Source organism: Odontesthes bonariensis, chromosome 22 (assembly GCF_027942865.1).
Source record: "Odontesthes bonariensis isolate fOdoBon6 chromosome 22, fOdoBon6.hap1, whole genome shotgun sequence".
NCBI lineage: Eukaryota > Metazoa > Chordata > Actinopteri > Atheriniformes > Atherinopsidae > Odontesthes > Odontesthes bonariensis.
The window spans coordinates 31,591,879-31,612,327 of NC_134527.1; the positions used below are offsets into that span (position 1 = coordinate 31,591,879).

Genomic DNA, 20,449 nt, shown 5'->3' on the forward strand with positions numbered 1-20,449 from the left:
TGTTGCTTTTGTGCTCCGTCCCGCTAAAACCCGTTCAAACTGACTGACAGCGCTATAACTGTGGAACTCTTGGAATTATTGAGGCTTACATGACAGCCCTAGGGGTGACATTAAAGGGTGTCGCAACTCTGTATTACTCTATAGCTCTGGTTCGTTTATCCCAACCCTTGTCCTGGCTACAGGATTAGCACTAGAGCTAGGGCTGGAACTCGCTGGAACAGCTCAATACTACCACCTACTGACAAAAAAGCATATCAGGACATAGAATCATGGATGTATTACAGCCATGCATAAAATACACATCCCGAACAATATTGTGTGAGACACTGATTCATCACTTATTTACTTATTATGACAGCAGCGGTCAGCTGGAACTGAATGCTATGCTAATTCACATAATCAATCTGTAACAAAAGGCCTTCGCACCCTCAAATCATATAAAAATGTCAAGTAGGCTACAGGCAGTGTCAGACCAATTAACCTTAATTGGACAGTGGGAGGAAGCTGGAACACCTGGCGAGAGCCTGCATGGGGAGAACATGCAAACTCCACACAGAAAGGCCCCAGTTGAGAGTTGAACCTGGAAGCCTTTTGCTGTGAGGCAACTGTGCTAACCACCACACCAACGTGCAGCCCCCACTTACTTACTTACAACCCCCCATGTGTCACATCAAAGTGTAGTTTTACTTTATGACACAGACTTGCTTTGACTTAGGTCATCTCAGAATTTTGACTTTGTATATCTTAAAGGGACACTATGTAATTTCTTCCCCCATCTAGTGGTGCAATTTTATTTTGCAAAGTCGAATGAATTTGCTCTCTAGCGCCTCGCGTTTTCAAATGTGCGTTGAACTACGGCAGGCGGTATGTGTCAAGATTCAAGAAGCTCACGTTGCCTTTTCAATTCTCTTTTTCGCTTTTTTGGCGACGAGGATCCCTTCTCCTGTGGCGTGGCATAACTCTGGTCTTCCATTGCGAACAAAAGTGCAGGCCGTTCAGGCTGGTTTATACCAGAGAATGTCTAATGGCGTAGACTGGCTCTGTTTTTACCTGCATGCAAACGTGACGTCAAAATGGGGAAAACACGATTCGAATTGCTTTATGTCCCTCTCGGCACTTCGTCGTTTTTCATTGACCGGAAGGACATGGCAGCCTCCATAGAGCTTGCCCGCTCTATGTAGATACAGACAAGTTATTCTTCACTCAGGAGGATAAGTGAAATTTTTGACAGAGATAATTTTTCACCAATGAGCACTAATTTATGAATGAATATGTTGATTTGAGCTAATAAATGACGTAATATATTACATAGTGTCCCTTTAATTTTTTTTTATTAACTGGCTGAAACGGGCTTCCATACCTGACAGATTGAATGATGCATGTGATTTTCGCCCTTGGTGCACACTCCGGGCAGGAGGTGGCGGTAGAATACAGCTGATATTAAGAAGAATAATAGGAAGTAGAAGAAGTCGAAACAGGAACTTGCTAGCTGGCTAACCCTCTTAGTTGTTGTCAGATTGTAGCGTTTTGATAATGGCACCTTTAGACCTTGATAAATACGTTGAAATTGCCAAACACTGCAAATATTTGCCGGAGAATGATCTAAAGGTGAGTATCTAAAGGTACTCGAATTGAACTAAAAAGATTTTTGTAAGTACCGATGGAAGCTAGTGGCGTGACTGTGCGAAGTCTGTTAAACTAAATTGTTTAAGAACTTAAATCAGTAAGTTCACGAAGATAGGAGTTGTTTTCTTTGGTGTACTTTTTTTGGTGTGACACATTACATTGAACAATCTGATGAAAATGTCTGTGTGCATTGTAAATTTAATGAGAAGACTGTAGCATGATTCTTCTCCATGCTAAAATGTGAGCCTGTCTAATGTTCGGGAATCATTAGGCACCTTAAGTTTAGCCCTCCACTAAGGCTTGGTCTGGGCACAGGAACCGTGCGGATTAAATGTTACCCTTTTGCCTGATCTGTTTCCTTAAAACCCTTAATGGAGAGACAATATAGTTTCAATACATATGTCCTGATATTGCTATTTGGAGTTAAAGTAACTAGCTAGATTTGTCGTTCTTTATTCTCAAAATAATAAGTTCTGGTTTTCCTTATCATAGAGTAAAATAATTGATCAGAAATCCTGCAACATTGATATTTTGTGACTCTTTTATTCTCTCTTTCTAGAGATTATGTGATTATGTTTGTGATTTACTGCTGGAAGAATCAAACGTTCAGCCGGTTGCTACTCCAGTTACGGTTTGTGGAGATATTCATGGTCAGGTAGGTCGAACTGAGTTCATGCTTTCCATGGATTAAAAGTTAATCACAGTATTAAAACAAGTTTATTTCTTTTCACATTCTTTTTCTGCTCATGTCTAGTTTTATGATCTTCGCGAGCTCTTCAGAACTGGAGGACAAGTTCCGGACACAAATTACATTTTCATGGTAAGTTTCCAATGCAACAAAAACCTGTACAAATTTGGTAAAGTTTAAAATAATCTTTAAAAGAAAGGTGACTACTACTACTACTACTCTTGCTGCTACAACTACCACTACTGATGTAGTATGATGTGACATGTTTTCTATTTTTTTTTTAAATTTATTATTATTATTATTATTATTTATTTATTTTTCCTTAATATACGGATTTTGTGTATGTTATGTGTATATATGTGTGTATGTGTATACATATGTATGTATGTATATGTAGATACACATGTATATTCTGTGGGGAGAGGGGTGTAGGGTTGGACTTTGTCTGGGCCTGTCTGTGTCTCTGTCTTTGTCCTGTGTTTGTGTGGAGAGTTATTGTAGTGAATTGTGTTTTTATGTTTGTTTTGTTGTGAGCGGTTGAGTGAGGGGTTGGAATATTAAAAGCAAATCTTCCTCCATCCCCTTTTTAAATCGTAGTGTTGTAGCTAATTGTGAAACTCTATTCTGTATACAGATTTGAAACAAACAAACAAACGCAACACCACGCTTGTTCACTGTTGCATTATCTGCAGCAGTAGGAAAGAATTACAACAATGCTAAGTCTGTTGGCCACACCTTATGTATGTACCAACATAACAGTATGTTATTCAATGTTCAAGTCTACTGTAGGAGGGAATACTTTTCAACAGTACTCAGTTGGCTGTGGTACTTTCTTCATTTACACAGACAGTAAAGCGTATCATTGATCAAGTCCATGTAGGATAAAACTTTAATGGTTCTGTGCTGAGATCATTAGTATATTACAGCAACATGAATTTAAAAAAATAGAAACAAAATGAGAACTGCATACATTACAAAAGTATTATACAAATATTTTAAAAGGTAATTGCACAGATATTAAGGTTTTGATGTTCTGTGTGTGTGTGTGTGTGTGTGTGTGTGTGTGTGTGTGTGTGTGTGTGCTTTCTGATGTTTTTGGGTATTCAATGTTTTGTTTTTTTTGCTTTTGTTTTTATAGGGAGATTTTGTAGACAGAGGATACTATAGTTTGGAGACATTCACATACCTACTAGCTTTAAAAGCCAAGTGTCCAGATCGTATCACGCTCCTACGAGGAAACCACGAAAGCCGACAGATAACGCAAGTATATGGCTTTTACGGTATGTATTTTCCGATTATGCTTGTTGTTGTTTTTTCTTTTAATCAAACTCAAACCAGATTGGCATCTTTTGTTCTGTTTTTTCTCGTTTTCCCTCTTATTTAGATGAATGTCAGACAAAGTATGGAAATGCTAATGCCTGGAGGTACTGCACAAAAGTGTTTGACATGCTGACTGTTGCAGCTGTAAGTTTATTTATGAACCTTCATTCTTTGCATGAGATTTGTTGGCTGTGCCTTTTATATGTTATTTCCATAGATTATATTAATATAATTGGTACTTTGAACTACTTATGAAAATTGATTTTAGTTCTTCTAAAGCAACTACTCAGAGATCTTAATGCAACACCAGAGAATTGGAAACCTTGAAATGCTGCACTTCTGTCTCTTTCTGAAGTATCTTAACCTGTGTAGTGAACATTTCTGGGCCTGAAACTGCTTTACTGTACCAGAGAATGTTAACAACTAGATAAAAACCTACTTTTGCCATAATATAGTGAAAGAGTGGGGGTTGGAGGAACAGTGCCATCATTCATTATGTTATTAATAAGAGATTGAACTCTAACGTTATCATTATCATGGCTGCCTCAGTCTGTTAGCCACCACAGTTTTGTTTCAGATTCCCTTTTGCAATATTACAGATAACCTAAAGCATTTTTTTATTATTATCATTATTATTTTATTTATTTGTTTTTTTAATTATTGGTGAGTGTATTTTGTCAGCACATTCATCATAGTGTATAAAAGTTTTGCGGTCTTGTTATGTCCTGTAACCACTGGTGCTTGACATTTTTGATGTCCTCTAAAGGTGTCTTGTCAGCCTTTTTAGCATGACAGCTAATTCACCTGTATGGCTGTGCATATTCAGGGCTCAGGCGTACCTTTGTTTTTACGACAGTGGCTTTAAATCGCACAATCTGCCCCACTAAATGTTGTGTTCTTACAACTTGTTCTTTTCTTTATTGCATATTTTAACTTGTTTAGCCTATTTTTTTTTTAAACTATTTTTTTCAACGTGTTGGTGAACAGGCACCTTGAAGTGACATTCCAGTGATATCATTCAGTCACTGAGAAGCATTGCATTCATATGCTTTGATAATTGAAGTAGGTATTTAATTTTAAAAGCAACTTTGTAAAAAAATACCATAATACTGTATATATGGCTGGATGCTTAAAGAAATATTGTCCCTAAAAGAAGGTATAAGGAATAAGTGGTCTTTTAGCTTTTATTTGAATGACATCTTGAATGATCCTTTAGTTATATAATTAACATAAATCCTACAACTCGTAAAGAGCAGGTTCACCTTAAAGTAGCTGCAGTAATGTGCTCACATGTGCTGTCAAGGGAAAAACAACATCTGCAGCTGTAAAATCAAGTTTTTATTTCTGTTTATATGTACACATAGAAGTTAAGTTGTTTGCCTTCTAATCAAATAGCAACATAACTATTGGGATTCCTATGCACTGAGCATGACAAAGAGCCACATAAACAAACCACATTTTATCATTGCAGCAACCAAGCAGAACTGCTAAAGATTGTAAGTGTTTAAACCATGCTTCTGAGCTGCTCCATGCTTATGCTCCTGCCCGGTGCCTCAGGTCAGCTGATCAGCTGCTGCTGGAGGTACCGAGGGCCAAACGGAAGCTCAGAGGAGACGGAGCCTTTTCTGTTGCCGGTCCGAAACTTTGGAACGACCTCCCGTTTCACATTAGACAGGCCCCTTCACTGCCCATTTTTAAAACCCGTCTTAAGACCCATTTTTATTCCCTGGCTTTTAACCCAGCATGAGACTCTGTTTCTAGTGTTGTTTTATTGTTTTTATTATTTTAATATTGTTGTTGTTTATTGTTGTTTTTACATTGTTTTTGTGTTTTAAGGCTTCTTTTATTTTGTGTTGTACAGCATTTTGTTTCAGCCACAGCTGTGTTAAAAGGCTATATAATAAAGTTGATGATGATGATGATTGATGCTAGCATACAGTACAATGCTTTTGTGCTAGGTCATTTGAGCAGTTGGTATTTTATGGGCCGCAGGTAAACACTGAGCTTTTAAAGTAGTGTATAATATGCAGTAGTACATTCTGCAGCTTAACCTGAGTCGAGATATGTAGAATGTTATTTATCATCCCTTGTATTGTTGTTTTTTGAAGTTATCAGAATGATATATTTGGACAGCAACAAATGGCTTTATCGTGAGAGCACTGCAGAATTTATATTCTATTTTTATTTGCAAAATTCCTGTAGGAACTAGAAACTCAGCTATTTCTCAGTGTTCAATTTCATTCATAATATATGTTCTGTATATAAAATCTGAGTCATTAATCAGCTTTGAAAGTATCATTTTAAGGGGTGTTCCGTGGCGTAGTGGGTTGAGCAGGCGCCCCATAAGAGGCTATAGTCCTCGCTGCAGCTGGCCCCGGTTCGAATCCCGCACTGGACGTCCCTTTGCTGCATGTCGTTCCCCCTCTCTCTGCCCCCTGCTTCCTGTCTCCCTAAACTGTCCTATCCATTAAAGGCATAAAAGCCCCCCAAAAAAAGAAAGTATCATTTTAATCCCCCCCAAAAAAAATTCTTTTGGTTTTCTTTGATGTTAAACTGTTGACAGGCTTTCATTTGCAAACGTTTTTACCGTTGGCCCGGTAATGGGAAGGTCAGTGGTTTGACTCCGGCTTCCTTGGGTCACTTGTCGAAGCGTGTTGAAGACGAAGACGTGTTTGTGAATGTGGCATGTAGTGTTAAAACCGCTTTGGTCAGTAATGGTCTGTCAGACTAGAAAAGTGCGATACAAGTACAGTCCATTCACTGTTTTAATTCAGACTTGCACATTTATTGTATTATGTAGCAGTTTCATAACTGCATTATTTTCTGTTGGCATCTTTTCAACTCTAGTTGATAGATGAGCAGGTTCTGTGTGTCCATGGGGGTCTTTCGCCTGACATCAAGACTTTGGACCAGGTGCGAACCATTGAACGCAACCAGGAGATTCCTCATAAGGGTGCCTTCTGTGACCTTGTGTGGTCGGACCCAGAGGATGTGGACACGTGGGCAATCAGTCCTCGAGGCGCTGGTTGGCTGTTTGGCTCCAAGGTCACTAATGAGGTAAACCCAATCACTCAAAAATGGGAATAACAGCACAATTTGACCCTTGCATATAAGAAAGTAATCCTCATATCTTCTGTTTTAGTTTGTTCACATCAACAATTTGAAACTCATCTGCCGCGCACACCAGCTGGTTCACGAAGGTTACAAGTTTATGTTTGACGAGAAGCTGGTGACTGTGTGGTCAGCACCCAACTACTGCTATCGCTGTGGCAACATCGCATCCATCATGGTGTTCAAGGATGTCAACAGACGGGAGCCCAAGCTGTTCCGTGCAGTCCCCGATTCTGAGCGTGTGGTACCTCCCCGGACGACTACCCCCTACTTCCTTTAATTACAAGAGCCACTTTCTTTCAGCTTCATCTTCTGGGGGTCTTAGCTTTCAAAAGTTATTTATATGCATTATACCTAAAATAACCCACAGCAAAAACGTGTCTTTCAGAGCATTTTCAGCATGGAAGGGTTTGTTCCAAGACTATGTTTTGTTTGCACTAAGCTCACTTCGTGCTGTTACGGAAAACTACTTAAAGTAAAGATAGATGTGTTTCATGTGTAGCGATTTGATTTAATGGTTGTCTTAAGTAAAAATCTTTTCCTCCTCTTTGTATGATTATATTTTACTTTAAGCTTTTGCTGGTGTTTGAACACTTCAAATCTATTTTGTACTGTACTGTAATAGCTGCTGAGCCCATCCTACAACATTCTGTATTAAGTGCTGGTTACATTTTTAGGTTTAATTTTTAAATTATTCCTTTTAAAATGTCATGCATGGCTGCATAGGGTTGTCAAAAAAATTGTCCACACTTATCAATACCAAAATTGAGTATCTAATTGGGTGCAAAGGCATGGATGCCATTTCTGCGATCTTCAGCGCCTCCACTGACGGATAACTTTTTCTCCAGCACCCGCACAACCCATCCCCACAGAGTGGCTGGGCAGAGAGGACGCAGCACAGAGTCCTACTGCTTGCTTTACGTATTTTACAGTGGTATTAGGACAACTCTGAAATCTGCGTAGAGTTGTTAGGTTTCCCCTGCAGTAGTAGGATTGATTTTTGAATATTTTTCTTGGGATCATTTTAAACTTCTAAATGTTAGTATCATGACAGCCCTGGGCAGCACAGTAAACACATGTCTGTCATAAAATGCTATTTAATTCAGCCTTTTCTCCTCTGTGTGTCTAGTGTGATGAACTGTTGCCCTGACAGAAACATTTGTAAGCAATGTTCATTCAGTTATCTTTGGAGTTTTACTGTGCCAACAAATCTGCACTCTAGTTGTAGCAGAAATAAGTTTGGACCTTGCTCCCCCTTTTTTATTTTTAATAAAATTTTATTCATTAAGCCTTGTAAATGCCAGTCACTGACTGAACTGCAATGGACTGACATGATAAAAAGGCTACTGAAAGAACTGATTGGTAACTGACATGATTGCAATGATCAGGTTGTTCTGATGTCATATTTTCCAACATCTTTAAGTAAAAGACCTTTCCCACATTAGCCATTTTAACAATAAATACTTGCTTAACACAAGTATTAATAATGAAGTTGGGTTATGTCCTGGTACTGAACCATGAAAACGCCTGCATGTAACTATTTCAGATCCAAATGGCTGTGGGGAAAAAGGCACATGTTCTCCTGCTGTATTTACAACAAATGAACACTTGCTGCAAATTGATCTACTTGAACAATGTTGAGACGGATTCATCAGACTTTCACAAAAATTTGCCTTCAATGTAAAGATGTAGCTCTTGGAACTGGTGTTCTGTTTAAAGTTTGAACTAATTTGCCTCAGTTGAACTGTTAACCTAGAAATAACATACGGTAATCTGAAATATTTTTTTCATTTATGTCACATCCCTGATCTTTGGACACCACTCTATCTAAATGAGTTCACGCTACATGTGTCCAGTTACAGAAGTGAAATAACTGAAAAGTGCAGTGTTGCAGCTATTTCAATCTACTCGGTCACATGAACTATTTCTCTGGAAAGAAAAACAATTTTGAAACTGCTCAGCTGATGTAATTAATAAGTTTTTACATAGATGTATCTCAAAAAGTTTTGAATGCTGTGTAAAATGTAACCAAAACAAAGCATTGATATGTAAATCAGCAAGACTTCTAACTGATTTCAGTAAGTCAAATATTCATACAGCACTTTTCAAAAACAAATGTAACAGTGTTCCACAAAGATGAAGAAAATAAACAGCACAATAAAGAATAAAAGGCAGTCAAGACAAATGAGATACAATCAAACAAAACTCAGTTTGAACAAATGGGTTCATATGTTTTAAGTCCAAAAGGAAAGAATTACAAAGGTCAGGCCCAACAATCTGAAAAGCACAGTCTCACTTTATTCTGAGTCTGGATTTAGGTACAACCAACAACTCCTAATCAGAGGACCTCATGGTCCTATTGTTGTTGTAGGACCTGGATTCTGTACCTGATGTGGGCCAATACAAAGAATTAAAAACTTGTGTCAAATTGGACCTTTTGAACGTCCTTGTCAGCAGCCTAGCAGCATTCTAGACCAACGGTAGGTGGTGCAGAGATGAATTGCTCAGGCATGTCAAATGGGACTCAAGGTAATCCAGAGAAGATTAAACAAAAGTGTAGCAGTCACAGTGCCGTGTGGATTAAGAGGCTTTGAAGCCTCTGACGATACCAACATTCCTATCGGGGGATGTTTACGTATGTGGATAAAAAACAGATCTTCATTTTCTTTCCACAAAGGAAAGAGAGACAGAAAACTGCCTAATTTACAACAACCTTCGGCCCTTTGAAAGCTTTTTTGGGGAGTCGAACTCGCAACAGACGCTTGCCATAAAATTGGAATAAACTCAAATGAACAAAGAATCTTTCTGTTGGAAAAGTGGGAGACCTTACTATCTTATCTTGACCATAAATCGAAGTTGACACTTTAACCCCTTTCACCAGAGAAAGAGACCAGATGGCTACACACGAACTGAGAATACTTCACTAAGACTCACTTTTAGTCGAACCTTAAAACTATATTAAATGTGTTTGATAACCGTATACAATTTCTTTCAGGTTTCCAGCTTGATCACAAGACGCATATAGAGACAATTTGTACGATTCTGGCTTAAATATTGACGGAGAACTGATCTTGGTGGAAAATGCCCAACCTGCCTGATGGAACCACATTGCCCCCTAGTGGTCTGCAGTGTTGAATAGTTGAACATTTAAATCCCAGAGGACTCAGTAAAATGGACAAGATATATGCAACAATTTAACTTTTAACGATGTCCCTTCGGTATCTATTTGGTATTTGTTTGGTATCCCCATTGTTAACACAGAAAATTAACATTGTGTGGTTCGCTATTCATATGTCACGACTTTACAGATATTCATCTGAATTTTGAGACTCATAATCGTCTGTATCATGTTGTGTTATTTTGTGTCTTTATATAACAAGTCTATGTTATATCTTTAATCTGCATATCTTAACAAGTTGTGGTGTTTTCAGAATCACCGAGACAAATGTTCTATGAGACAGAGTAATGGAGAAATAAGAGTTTCTTTGTCTCATCCAGAAATCCCCACATAAAAGCTGAGTAGATCGTCTTACACAGAGACACACAGGCAGACGTTCACCACAGTTCAGCCATATAATTGGCTGAAAGAGTAGTGTAAGCTTACGTCATGCCCCGCCTCCGAGAGTCAAAACCCGGAGCCCGCGAAACCAGACTCAGATTTGAGACAAAGACTTGATGGAGAGTTCAGCAGATAAGAGTTGAGAATTGATCAGATCACAGTTGCTCAGAGAGATTTGGAGATGACTTGAGAAGAAAAGAAGAGCTCACCAGAGTTTGGGAGTTTTCCCATAATCTCAGGAGAGAGCGGAAAGACGAGAGGATGAGCGATGCAGAGGACGACAGGAGGAAGCCCTCCAGAACCAAGTGAGACCCCGGAGACGAGAAAGAAAGACCCGAACAAAGATAAGAACAGAATGAAGTTTTCTTACCAAGAAAGCCAACTCAAGCAACCTTTTATTAATCTTCTGTGAACTTAAGTTCACTTCATCAGAGCAGCAACGGACCAACTCTGACACTCGGAGGATTTGATCATCTAACATTAAAGCTCTCGGCACCAGCGCTCCCGTTTCCCGCTGAAGAGAAACAACCGTCTAGGCCGCTGCAAAACCCGCTGAAGTCATCCACGACTACGGAAGGCCCCTGGGAGCAGAACGCAGAGAAAACCCCTCGGACTGCGTGGCCGCTACCTGCCGTGTTCCGAACCGACTAAACAGAACTTCAGTAACGTAAGGCCGACCCGTTTTTCACCTTAAAGTGGGTTTGATGGATGTCTCGAGGCTTTCAAAGAATGATAAATTAATCCAAATGTCAGTATTTAGCGTCTTTAATCAGCCAACCTGAACTATTTGAATACATCCAGTATCTCCCCATTCCCCATATTTTATTTTCCATTCACTAAGTGTCTTATATAATCACCCATATTCAATGCATCTCCTGTTTGTTTAAAGGTTCATGTCTTTGGTCATATCATTTTAATAAATAGTTCATATATCTATATATATGTTATAATCACAGATTGTGTCGTATGCTTTCTTTACGTAATGTCTGTCCAACCAAACAAGAACTTTCACGAAAGTAGCGAGATATGAGACTGATTATTAATTGATTATTAATTGATTATTAATTTAACATACCAGGATCGTAAGATTTTAACAGTTGTCCTCCCTGGACTGTAACTTAAAACAAGTTAAATCAACAGGAAGGTGGTGCCCTATATTCGAGGTTTAAGGTTTATTGAGACTGTGAGAACATCTTATAAATCCTTATATTTAATACATATATAAATGCCCAATAACGCTACAAAAGCATGGACCATCATTTCCATTTTGAGGCTCAAACCCTTGCCCATAGAAACATGCCGATTACACAAAGATGGTTTGTCTAAATATGACAGATGACAGAAAATCAAGATTCCCCATCACTTTTGGGCCAAAATGAGCTGGAGAAGAAACGAGCACCTCAGTGTTTTCTGTTTAACTAAATAAAGTGATTTCCTCCTCATCCGTAGGCTGTTTGAAGGCGACCATCCCTCATACACCACAATCCCCCAGTGTGGGAAATTCAATTTAGTCAAGTAGCTCAAAAAATTTGTATATATGTGTCGAATTTTGTGCAAAACCAAAAGTATACTGATATGTACAATTTCACTATAAACTTTTCTCTTGTTCTTCCCTCAACATTAAAAACTAAAACTAAGATAAAATAATGATTTAAAGTACTCTGAATTGCGTTTGCTGATACAGCGCTGTGCAGAAGTGTTGAGCCACCCCTCATTTCTTTATACATTTCATTTTCTTGTGGTCTGTGATGTGTGGACACAACACTGGTTCATCCCTTGAGTTAGGAGCCTTTTTTCTGTTTGAGTGATTCATAGGTCAGAGTTAAGTGGCTTAACAAAGAAAAAACACATTCCTCTGAAAATGGTCAGGTACAAGCACTGGACTGAAAAAAAGCAGCTAATGTCCAAAGAAAAACTCTGAAAGACCTTCAGAAAGCCTGGAGAACTATTGCTCAGGACCACTTTAAAAGATTACAGGAAAGTCTGGCTGCTTGGAAGGAAACAGAAAGAAATGAGGCCTGGATTCCTCTGACAGTTCAGTGAACACCTACAGCACCTTCCAGAGTAATCTAGGTGTTTTCATTCTATCAGAATCACTCATTCATTTCAGCCTGAATGGAAAAAAGGTTGTCCTTCTGATAGGTTTATCTAATTTTCTTCTGATTATGTGAGTTAATTCTTTCAAAGCAAAACATGGAGCCACTTTTTCTCAGCATGGCTTTTCACCTGTGATAATGAATTCTATTGTTCTGTTGTTGTTGCCAGGGAGGTCAGCAGATTCAATTCAATTGATTTTTATTTATATAGCGCCAAATACAACAAATGTCATCTCAAGGCACTTAGATAATAAAGTGATAATAAAAGGGGGGGGGGGGGGCGGGGGGGGGGGGGGGGGGGCACTGTAACACCATTCAAAGGATACCTGTTGGAACAGGGAAACACGAGTTAATGACCACAATAATGTCACATATACATAAAGAGAGTAAAGTGAGGAAAGGTGTGACAGATGAGGCCCCCCAGCAGTCTGGGCCTATAGCAGCTTAACTATGGGATGTTTCAGGATCACCTGAGCCATCCCTAACTATAAGCTTTATCAGAAAGGAAAGTTTTAAGCCTGGTCTTAAAAGTGGAAAGGGTGTCTGCTTCCCGGACATTTACTGGCAGCTTATTCCACAATAGAGGGGCCTGATAACTGAAGGCTCTGCCTCCTAAACTGGCAGCTGGTTCCACAGAGAGGGGCCTGATAACTGAAGGCTCTGCCTCCCAAACTGGCAGCTGGTTCCACAGAGAGGGGCCTGATAACTGAAGGATCTGCCTCCCAAACTGGCAGCTGGTTCCACAGAGAGGGACCTGATAACTGAAGGCTCTGCCTCCCAAACTGGCAGCTGGTTCCACAGAGAGGGACCTGATAACTGAAGGCTCTGCCTCCCAAACTGGCAGCCGGTTCCACAGAGAGGGGCCTGATAACTGAAGGATCTGCCTCCCAAACTGGCAGCTGGTTCCACAGAGAGGGACCTGATAACTGAAGGCTCTGCCTCCCAAACTGGCAGCTGGTTCCACAGAGAGGGACCTGATAACTGAAGGCTCTGCCTCCCAAACTGGCAGCCGGTTCCACAGAGAGGGGCCTGATAACTGAAGGCTCTGCCTCCCAAACTGGCAGCCGGTTCCACAGAGAGGGGCCTGATAACTGAAGGCTCTGCCTCCCAAACTGGCAGCCGGTTCCACAGAGAGGGGCCTGATAACTGAAGGCTCTGCCTCCCAAACTGGCAGCTGGTTCCACAGAGAGGGACCTGATAACTGAAGGCTCTGCCTCCCAAACTGGCAGCCGGTTCCACAGAGAGGGACCTGATAACTGAAGGCTCTGCCTCCCAAACTGGCAGCTGCTTCCACAGAGAGGGGCCTGATAACTGAAGGCTCTGCCTCCCAAACTGGCAGCTGGTTCCACAGAGAGGGACCTGATAACTGAAGGCTCTGCCTCCCAAACTGGCAGCTGGTTCCACAGAGAGGGGCCTGATAACTGAAGGCTCTGCCTCCCAAACTGGCAGCTGGTTCCACAGAGAGGGGCCTGATAACTGAAGGCTCTGCCTCCCAAACTGGCAGCCGGTTCCACAGAGAGGGGCCTGATAACTGAAGGCTCTGCCTCCCAAACTGGCAGCTGGTTCCACAGAGAGGAGCCTGATAACTGAAGGCTCTGCCTCCCAAACTGGCAGCTGGTTCCACAGAGAGGGGCCTGATAACTGAAGGATCTGCCTCCCAAACTGGCAGCCGGTTCCACAGAGAGGGGCCTGATAACTGAAGGATCTGCCTCCCAAACTGGCAGCTGGTTCCACAGAGAGGGGCCTGATAACTGAAGGCTCTGCCTCCCAAACTGGCAGCTGGTTCCACAGAGAGGGGCCTGATAACTGAAGGCTCTGCCTCCCAAACTGGCAGCCGGTTCCACAGAGAGGGGCCTGATAACTGAAGGATCTGCCTCCCAAACTGGCAGCCGGTTCCACAGAGAGGGGCCTGATAACTGAAGGCTCTGCCTCCCAAACTGGCAGCCGGTTCCACAGAGAGGGGCCTGATAACTAAAGGCTCTGCCTCCCGAACTGGCAGCCGGTTCCACAGAGAGGGGCCTGATAACTGAAGGATCTGCCTCCCAAACTGGCAGCCGGTTCCACAGAGAGGGGCCTGATAACTGAAGGCTCTGCCTCCCAAACTGGCAGCCGGTTCCACAGAGAGGGACCTGATAACTGAAGGCTCTGCCTCCCAAACTGGCAGCTGGTTCCACAGAGAGGGGCCTGATAACTGAAGGCTCTGCCTCCCAAACTGGCAGCTGGTTCCACAGAGAGGGGCCTGATAACTGAAGGCTCTGCCTCCCAAACTGGCAGCTGGTTCCACAGAGAGGGGCCTGATAACTGAAGGCTCTGCCTCCCATTCTACTTTTAGAAACTCTGGGAACCTCAAGTAAACCTGCAGTTTGGGAACGAAGTGCTCTGTTAGGAAAATATCTTATAATGAGATCTTTAAGATATGATGGAGCTCGGTCATTAAGAGCTTTATATGTAAGGAGAAGAATCTTAAATTCTATTCTGAATTTAACAGGGAGCCAATGAAGAGAAGCTAAAACTGGAGAAATATGATCTCTCCTGTTAGTTCTCATCAAAACTCTGGCTGCAGCATTTTGGATCAGCTGGAGGCTTTTCAGAGAATATGTGGGACAGCCCAATAATAAAGAATTACAGTAGTCCAATCCTGAAGTAACAAATGCATGGAGCAGTTTTTCTGCATCACTCTGAGACAAGATGTTCCTGATTTTAATAATATTACGAAGGTGAAAGAAGGCAGTCCTAGAAACCTGTTTTATATGCGAGTCAAATGATAAGTTCTGGTCAAAAATAACTCCAAGGTTCCTCACTGTAGAACTAGAAGCCAAGGAAATACCATCTAAAGTAACTATATAGCTAGACAATTTCTCCCTGAAGCGCTCAGGTCCAAAGATAACGACTTCAGTTTTGTCTGAATTTAGAAGCAGACAGTTCTGAGTCATCCAGGTCTTTATGTCTTTAAGACATGCTTGTAGTCTGACCAACCTATTGGGTTCATCTGGTTTTATAGATAAGTACAGCTGAGTATCATCAGCATAGCAATGGAAATTTATGCCATGCTGTCTAATAATGTTACCTAATGGAAGCATGTATAAAGTAAAAAGAATCGGTCCAAGCACAGAACCCTGAGGAACTCCATGACTTACTCTGGTGTGTGAGGAAGATTCTTCATTTACAAGAACAAACTGAAATCTATCAGATAAATATGATTTAAACCAGCCTAATGCAGTTCCTTTAATCCCAATAACATGTTCAAGTCTGTGTAATAAGATACTGTGATCGACCGTATCAAATGCAGCACTGAGATCCAACAGGACAATGTGGACAGATGTGGTGGCTGCTGTCATGCTGCCATGGATGAACCCTCATTAGGACTTCAGCACATTTCTACAATGTCCAAACCCTTTCATTTGATCAAATACAGTTCATTGTTGCAGATTAATCTACCCAACAGAATAAATAATAGTAAAAGTACTTATTTATTAAGGCTTGTTTTACATTTTCCATGATGATATTGTATAATAAAATGTTTAGTTGAAAGCTCTTTGTTTTTGCAAAACTAACACGCACTTATTTTGTCATCTAATATCATTTTAACCAGAAAAAGTTTTATTTAGATTAATATTTTGATCAATTAATTAATATTTTTCAATAGTTTTCTGGCTTGAAGTACAATAAACAGGGTTACAGATGGCTGTATTCAGTTCACACTAAAAGCAAAAAATGAAATATAGAATAATTAGGTCTTCCACAGAAAAGAAGAATTGATCCCGGCTCATCAGTCAAAGCATCTACGCCCACATATTTTCCTCCAAGTCATTCAAAGCTTTTTTAAAATCATTTATTCAGCTCAGCTTTGCCATTCAGCTCACTTTCCATCTGACACCAAGAGAACAGACAGACTGAATGACATCTTCTACAGATGAAGAGAACATTTGAAAAGAAGCATCACTGAGTGCATAGGCTCCAAACGCGTCACTGATGACGGCCACTGAGAGTATAAGAGAGAGCATATAGTTAAATAAGGAGATTCAGAGGAAAATACATTCCAAAGACGTGAAGTCCGTGCACATTATTTTCTGCCAAGATGCCTGGAGACAGGGACATGGAGCATCTTCAGGGCTACCACAGGGAAAGTTATCCCACATAAAGAGGAGCTGCAGACGAAAAAGAGGCAGAGATTTCATGCGAACATTGGCCACTGATCTCTCCAGACTTAATGCATCTTTTCTGTCAATTCGAGACGGACCTGATAAATGCAATAAAGCTTTCTATGTTCGATTAAGTCCGTTATTAAGTCCGTGTCAGCAGAGTTCTTCACCACCCATCTACACATCGGCTCATTGAAGGCGACCATCCCTCATATATATATATATAGCATGCAGAGAACAAGAGAAGGAGCTTTAAAATGGGTGTTATAGCTCCTGTGTTTGGGTTTATTCAGGTTATAATCCACTGCAAACATGCTTATATTGATCCCTGTATTGCATAAACTAACATTTATTTTTCATCACTAAATATAATCTGTAAATGTATTCAATGATGTGTTTGCAGTCCAGCTTCCCTCTAAAATTCAGAACAGTGATAAATGTTGAGCCTGATCTGCCACTCCCAAAAATAATGCTTTGATAAAACACACTCAGTGTAGTTATCAATGCACATTATTGGTCAATATTTACCGAATATTGTGTGGGAAATAGTAGGTTTTTTTGCGCTGCATCCCGTTCAAAGCCGCTGACAGCGCTGAGATGTTGGATTTTTTTGTTGGAACTCTCTTTCTGTAACGGCTCTGGCCACGCCCACCCAAGCAGGAAAAAAGCCTTGGTTCTATGCGCGTGGGCTGTTATTTGGAATACGGTGACCCGGAAGTAGCTAGCAGAGGAGCAGAGCACGGTCCTCACCCTTCTCCTGGCTTCTTGCTTGTAACAGTACAGTAACCTTTCTAAGCTTTTGACATATCGCAGTCACGTCAGCTGTTTGTAACACAGCACTCGTTACAAGGTGGTCTGGAGGCACGTGGACGCGTTGAAAGAAGGTCCCCCGTCACCGGCGGAGCTTGAAGAGGGGTTTTTGTACAGATTTTTCAGAGGCATCTTTGTGGTACTTGCTTCTGGTCACTAACGCGAGACGACTGGCGAGGTAAGTTTGAGTGAATTACTAATGCAGATGCGACTGATGCTGCAGCCATCACTTGACCTGCCACATCTGCTTCACCACATCTGTTACCAGCGGTTATCTGTTCCTCAGAGATGACTTCTCTCATTGAGTTATCAGTGGAGCGCTGGTGATAGAATGGCAATAACAGGCTGTTAAATATTATGCTCTAATTAAGCTCACAGAAAGGCATAACGTTATTAGCATGAATTATTATATCGGTGACCCCCCCTCCCGAATGTCTGCGTTTTTATGCATATGATGGAATTCTTTCTATGAAAGAACCCCCCCCCAGGTCTTTCTTGAATTTATTCTGTCTTGATTCTGATTGGTCAAACGTCATAACATCTTTCTGAAATGGTATGATAGATAATGGTGTCCAGTGTGTAAGGTTTCTGCACATATTGTCCAACATGTTACTCTTAACTGCATGCAGTCAGCCAAAGGTGTTAGTTCTGTTGGAGCTGCACATAATGTCTTACAGATTTGGTGACGAACTTGCTGACTTTCAGTGGCGACAGTGACAGCTTCTTAACATCAACTGCGGTGAAGTTAAACATTTAAAGTAAAGCGAGGATGCTTTCAAAAATGATTCCAAATAAAGTTTTGTGTTTCATCTTTGCACAAAGGAAATCATTACGTGGTAAAGATAACAATTTAGTTGTTATAACCCCAGTGCAAGGCAGTTTTTCAGGGTAATTGGCAGGATTGTGTTTTATAAAAAAATGGAGAAATGGGCTGTCTTTTGAAGATTTAAGTTGTCCTCCACTTCCTCAGGCTGAGTTAGGATAAGGGGTGTTGCGGTTTAACCTGTGTCCATGATAACTGGCGACCTTCAGCTCAAAGCTTTGGTAGTTGCTGGTAGCCAGAGCAGCTGTTGGAAAACCGGAAGAGGCCGCTTAGCTGTCCTATTCAGTGCCATATAAACATAATACAGCACTGACCAGGACAGCTAGTCAGCCCCTTCTGGTTTTCCAACAGGTCCAACTTGTATTATACTTTCACTTAAACGTTCACTTAAAGAAAACTTCATATACAATGCAGATTAGTTTGGAAACTTATTGAAAATAGGCAAAATAGGGATGGGATGGTTGTTGAGAGCTTCTTTCTCTTGCCCTGTTCTCGGCCGTTCCTGTTGACCTCTAACAGCACAAATACGACTGAATATTTCTCAGATGTGACTGCTCGCCCTGACCACACTCTATATTACAATCAAGTATGCAAACGTTGGGATTTTGATTTGACAAACATAATACAGCATTGACCAGGACAGCTAATCAGCCTCTTCTGGTTTTCCAACAGCTGCTCTAGCTACCAGCAGGTATCAACGCTTCTAGCTGAAGGTCGCCAGTTAACGTGAACACAGGTTAAGTCGTAACAGGGGAAACACTGGGTTAACACCGGTCAAATAGTCTTTCCTGCTTAGGAAGGTTCCTAACTGAATGAAATTACCTCGAAGTATCTAAGCAGTAGCGATGATGAGAGCTGTTTGAATTCTCTATATGCAATGCAAAGGAACTTCAGTTCTTCCTTTATTTTCTGTTTAGTATTGGGAACTTTAATCTTTTATGAAAGAAAATGAATAATTTCGTACCACAATTCCTTGCATCCGCAATTTTTATAGCCTTGTCCTCAATTATATTTATCCAGTAGTATTATGAACTGAAATGAATATGGGTACATTTGAGGACAGGTGGGTTAGAGTGATCAACCAGTGAAAAAATATTTTGTGAATTTTATTTCCCTTTTTAATTGCAAACTTTGATGATAAAGTAATCATTATTATTATTATTATTATTGTCAGATTGCATTAGACAAAATATTTCAAGCTAGCCTAGAAATCTAGACGCCCCTAGCGACCGCAAATTGAATTTGCTCCCGGGCTAGGCTAGTCAGTTGTGGTCGTTTTGCGAGGCTGAAAATCTAAACTTAATCAGGCCAATCAAATCGTGAGGAGCGGGGTCGGAGGCCGGGCTACCTAGTGACGACAGAGGTGCGACGTTTCAATGTGTAGTTCCAGAGAGAACTGCACTTAAGTTTTTCTTGAAAAAAAAAAAGGACGTTTTCGGAGTTTTGCCCACCGGGTACGGTAAAAGTTTAATTTACCAGCTTGCTCCGTTGGTGGGACGACGCATGGGTCTCCACATGGGTCGCGCTGACTACGTAATCCTTCTTCATCGCTCTGATTGGTTGTTGCGCCATCCTATTGCGTGGCGTTCAGGCAGAGGCAACTTGACAGACAACCGTTTATCCCGCCCACACTGCTATCCAGCGTCACTAGACCCCTGTACAGCTTTTTGCTGTAGGGGTCTGGCTTTCTAGGCTAATTTCAAGCACTTTTTGTTGAAGACTGTTAATCGAATGGCTGTAGACCACGGATGTAGTGCTGAACGAATGCATTAGAGCATTCTATTGTTCTGCAGCTTTTTTTTCCAGTTGAAGAAAAATCACCTTGTATGATCTGCCTGAAACTTAAAAAAACATACTTCCACTAAAAGCAACCATTTATCCAAAGCAGATCAAGTGTCGTGTCAAAAAGTGATGGCCTACTAAAACTGATTGCCCAGACGCGGGCACAGCCTGTTGAAGGTGAAATATTATGAAAAAATAACTTTTAATGGTTCTTTTTTGGGTGTCCGAAATCACTAGCAAGTGTAATACTCCCCAAAAACACAACCCTGTCATAGGTGAGTAGCTCCTGACCTCACCAAAAGGGTGAAGTTGAACACTTGCTAAGTCTGCACCCCAAAAATAGAGGTGTCAAAACATGGCTGACAGAGGGGCCACTGTGCTTAAGCCAGATTTAAAGAGTTAATTCCATCAACATTTTCTTCACTGCCATGTGCAAATATGACAGAGGACAGCTACATAAATTTTACTCCAGCAACACTTGACTCTCTTGTT

At 40.9% G+C, this 20,449-nt stretch overlaps 2 protein-coding genes across 2 annotated transcripts in view; both read left to right on the plus strand.

Moving 5' to 3' along the window:
• Window positions 1-1,450: 1,450 nt before the first annotated feature.
• On the plus strand, window positions 1,451-8,033 carry LOC142372800 (serine/threonine-protein phosphatase 6 catalytic subunit-like). Its single transcript, XM_075455774.1, has 7 exons — window positions 1,451-1,608; window positions 2,186-2,281; window positions 2,381-2,446; window positions 3,453-3,594; window positions 3,699-3,778; window positions 6,482-6,691; window positions 6,777-8,033. The coding sequence occupies exons 1-7, from the start codon at window positions 1,534-1,536 to the stop codon at window positions 7,023-7,025; spliced, it is 918 nt and encodes a 305-aa protein (XP_075311889.1). The 5' UTR covers window positions 1,451-1,533; the 3' UTR covers window positions 7,026-8,033.
• A 9,219-nt stretch (window positions 8,034-17,252) lies between these two features.
• scai (suppressor of cancer cell invasion) overlaps window positions 17,253-20,449 on the plus strand; it is an 83,761-nt gene continuing 80,564 nt past the window's right edge. Inside the window, exon 1 of the mRNA XM_075455370.1 lies at window positions 17,253-17,530. The gene's annotated coding sequence lies outside the window, so the exon portion shown is untranslated. The remainder of the gene's footprint in view (window positions 17,531-20,449) is intronic.

Coding starts and splice junctions, on each gene's coding strand:
- LOC142372800 (XM_075455774.1), top strand. CDS start 1,534: ATGGCACCTTTAGACCTTGATAAATACGTTGAAATTGCCAAACACTGC. Junction 2,282..2,380: donor GTGGAGATATTCATGGTCAG/GTAGGTCGAACT, acceptor GCTCATGTCTAG/TTTTATGATCTTCGCGAGCT. Junction 3,779..6,481: donor ACATGCTGACTGTTGCAGCT/GTAAGTTTATTT, acceptor TTTCAACTCTAG/TTGATAGATGAGCAGGTTCT.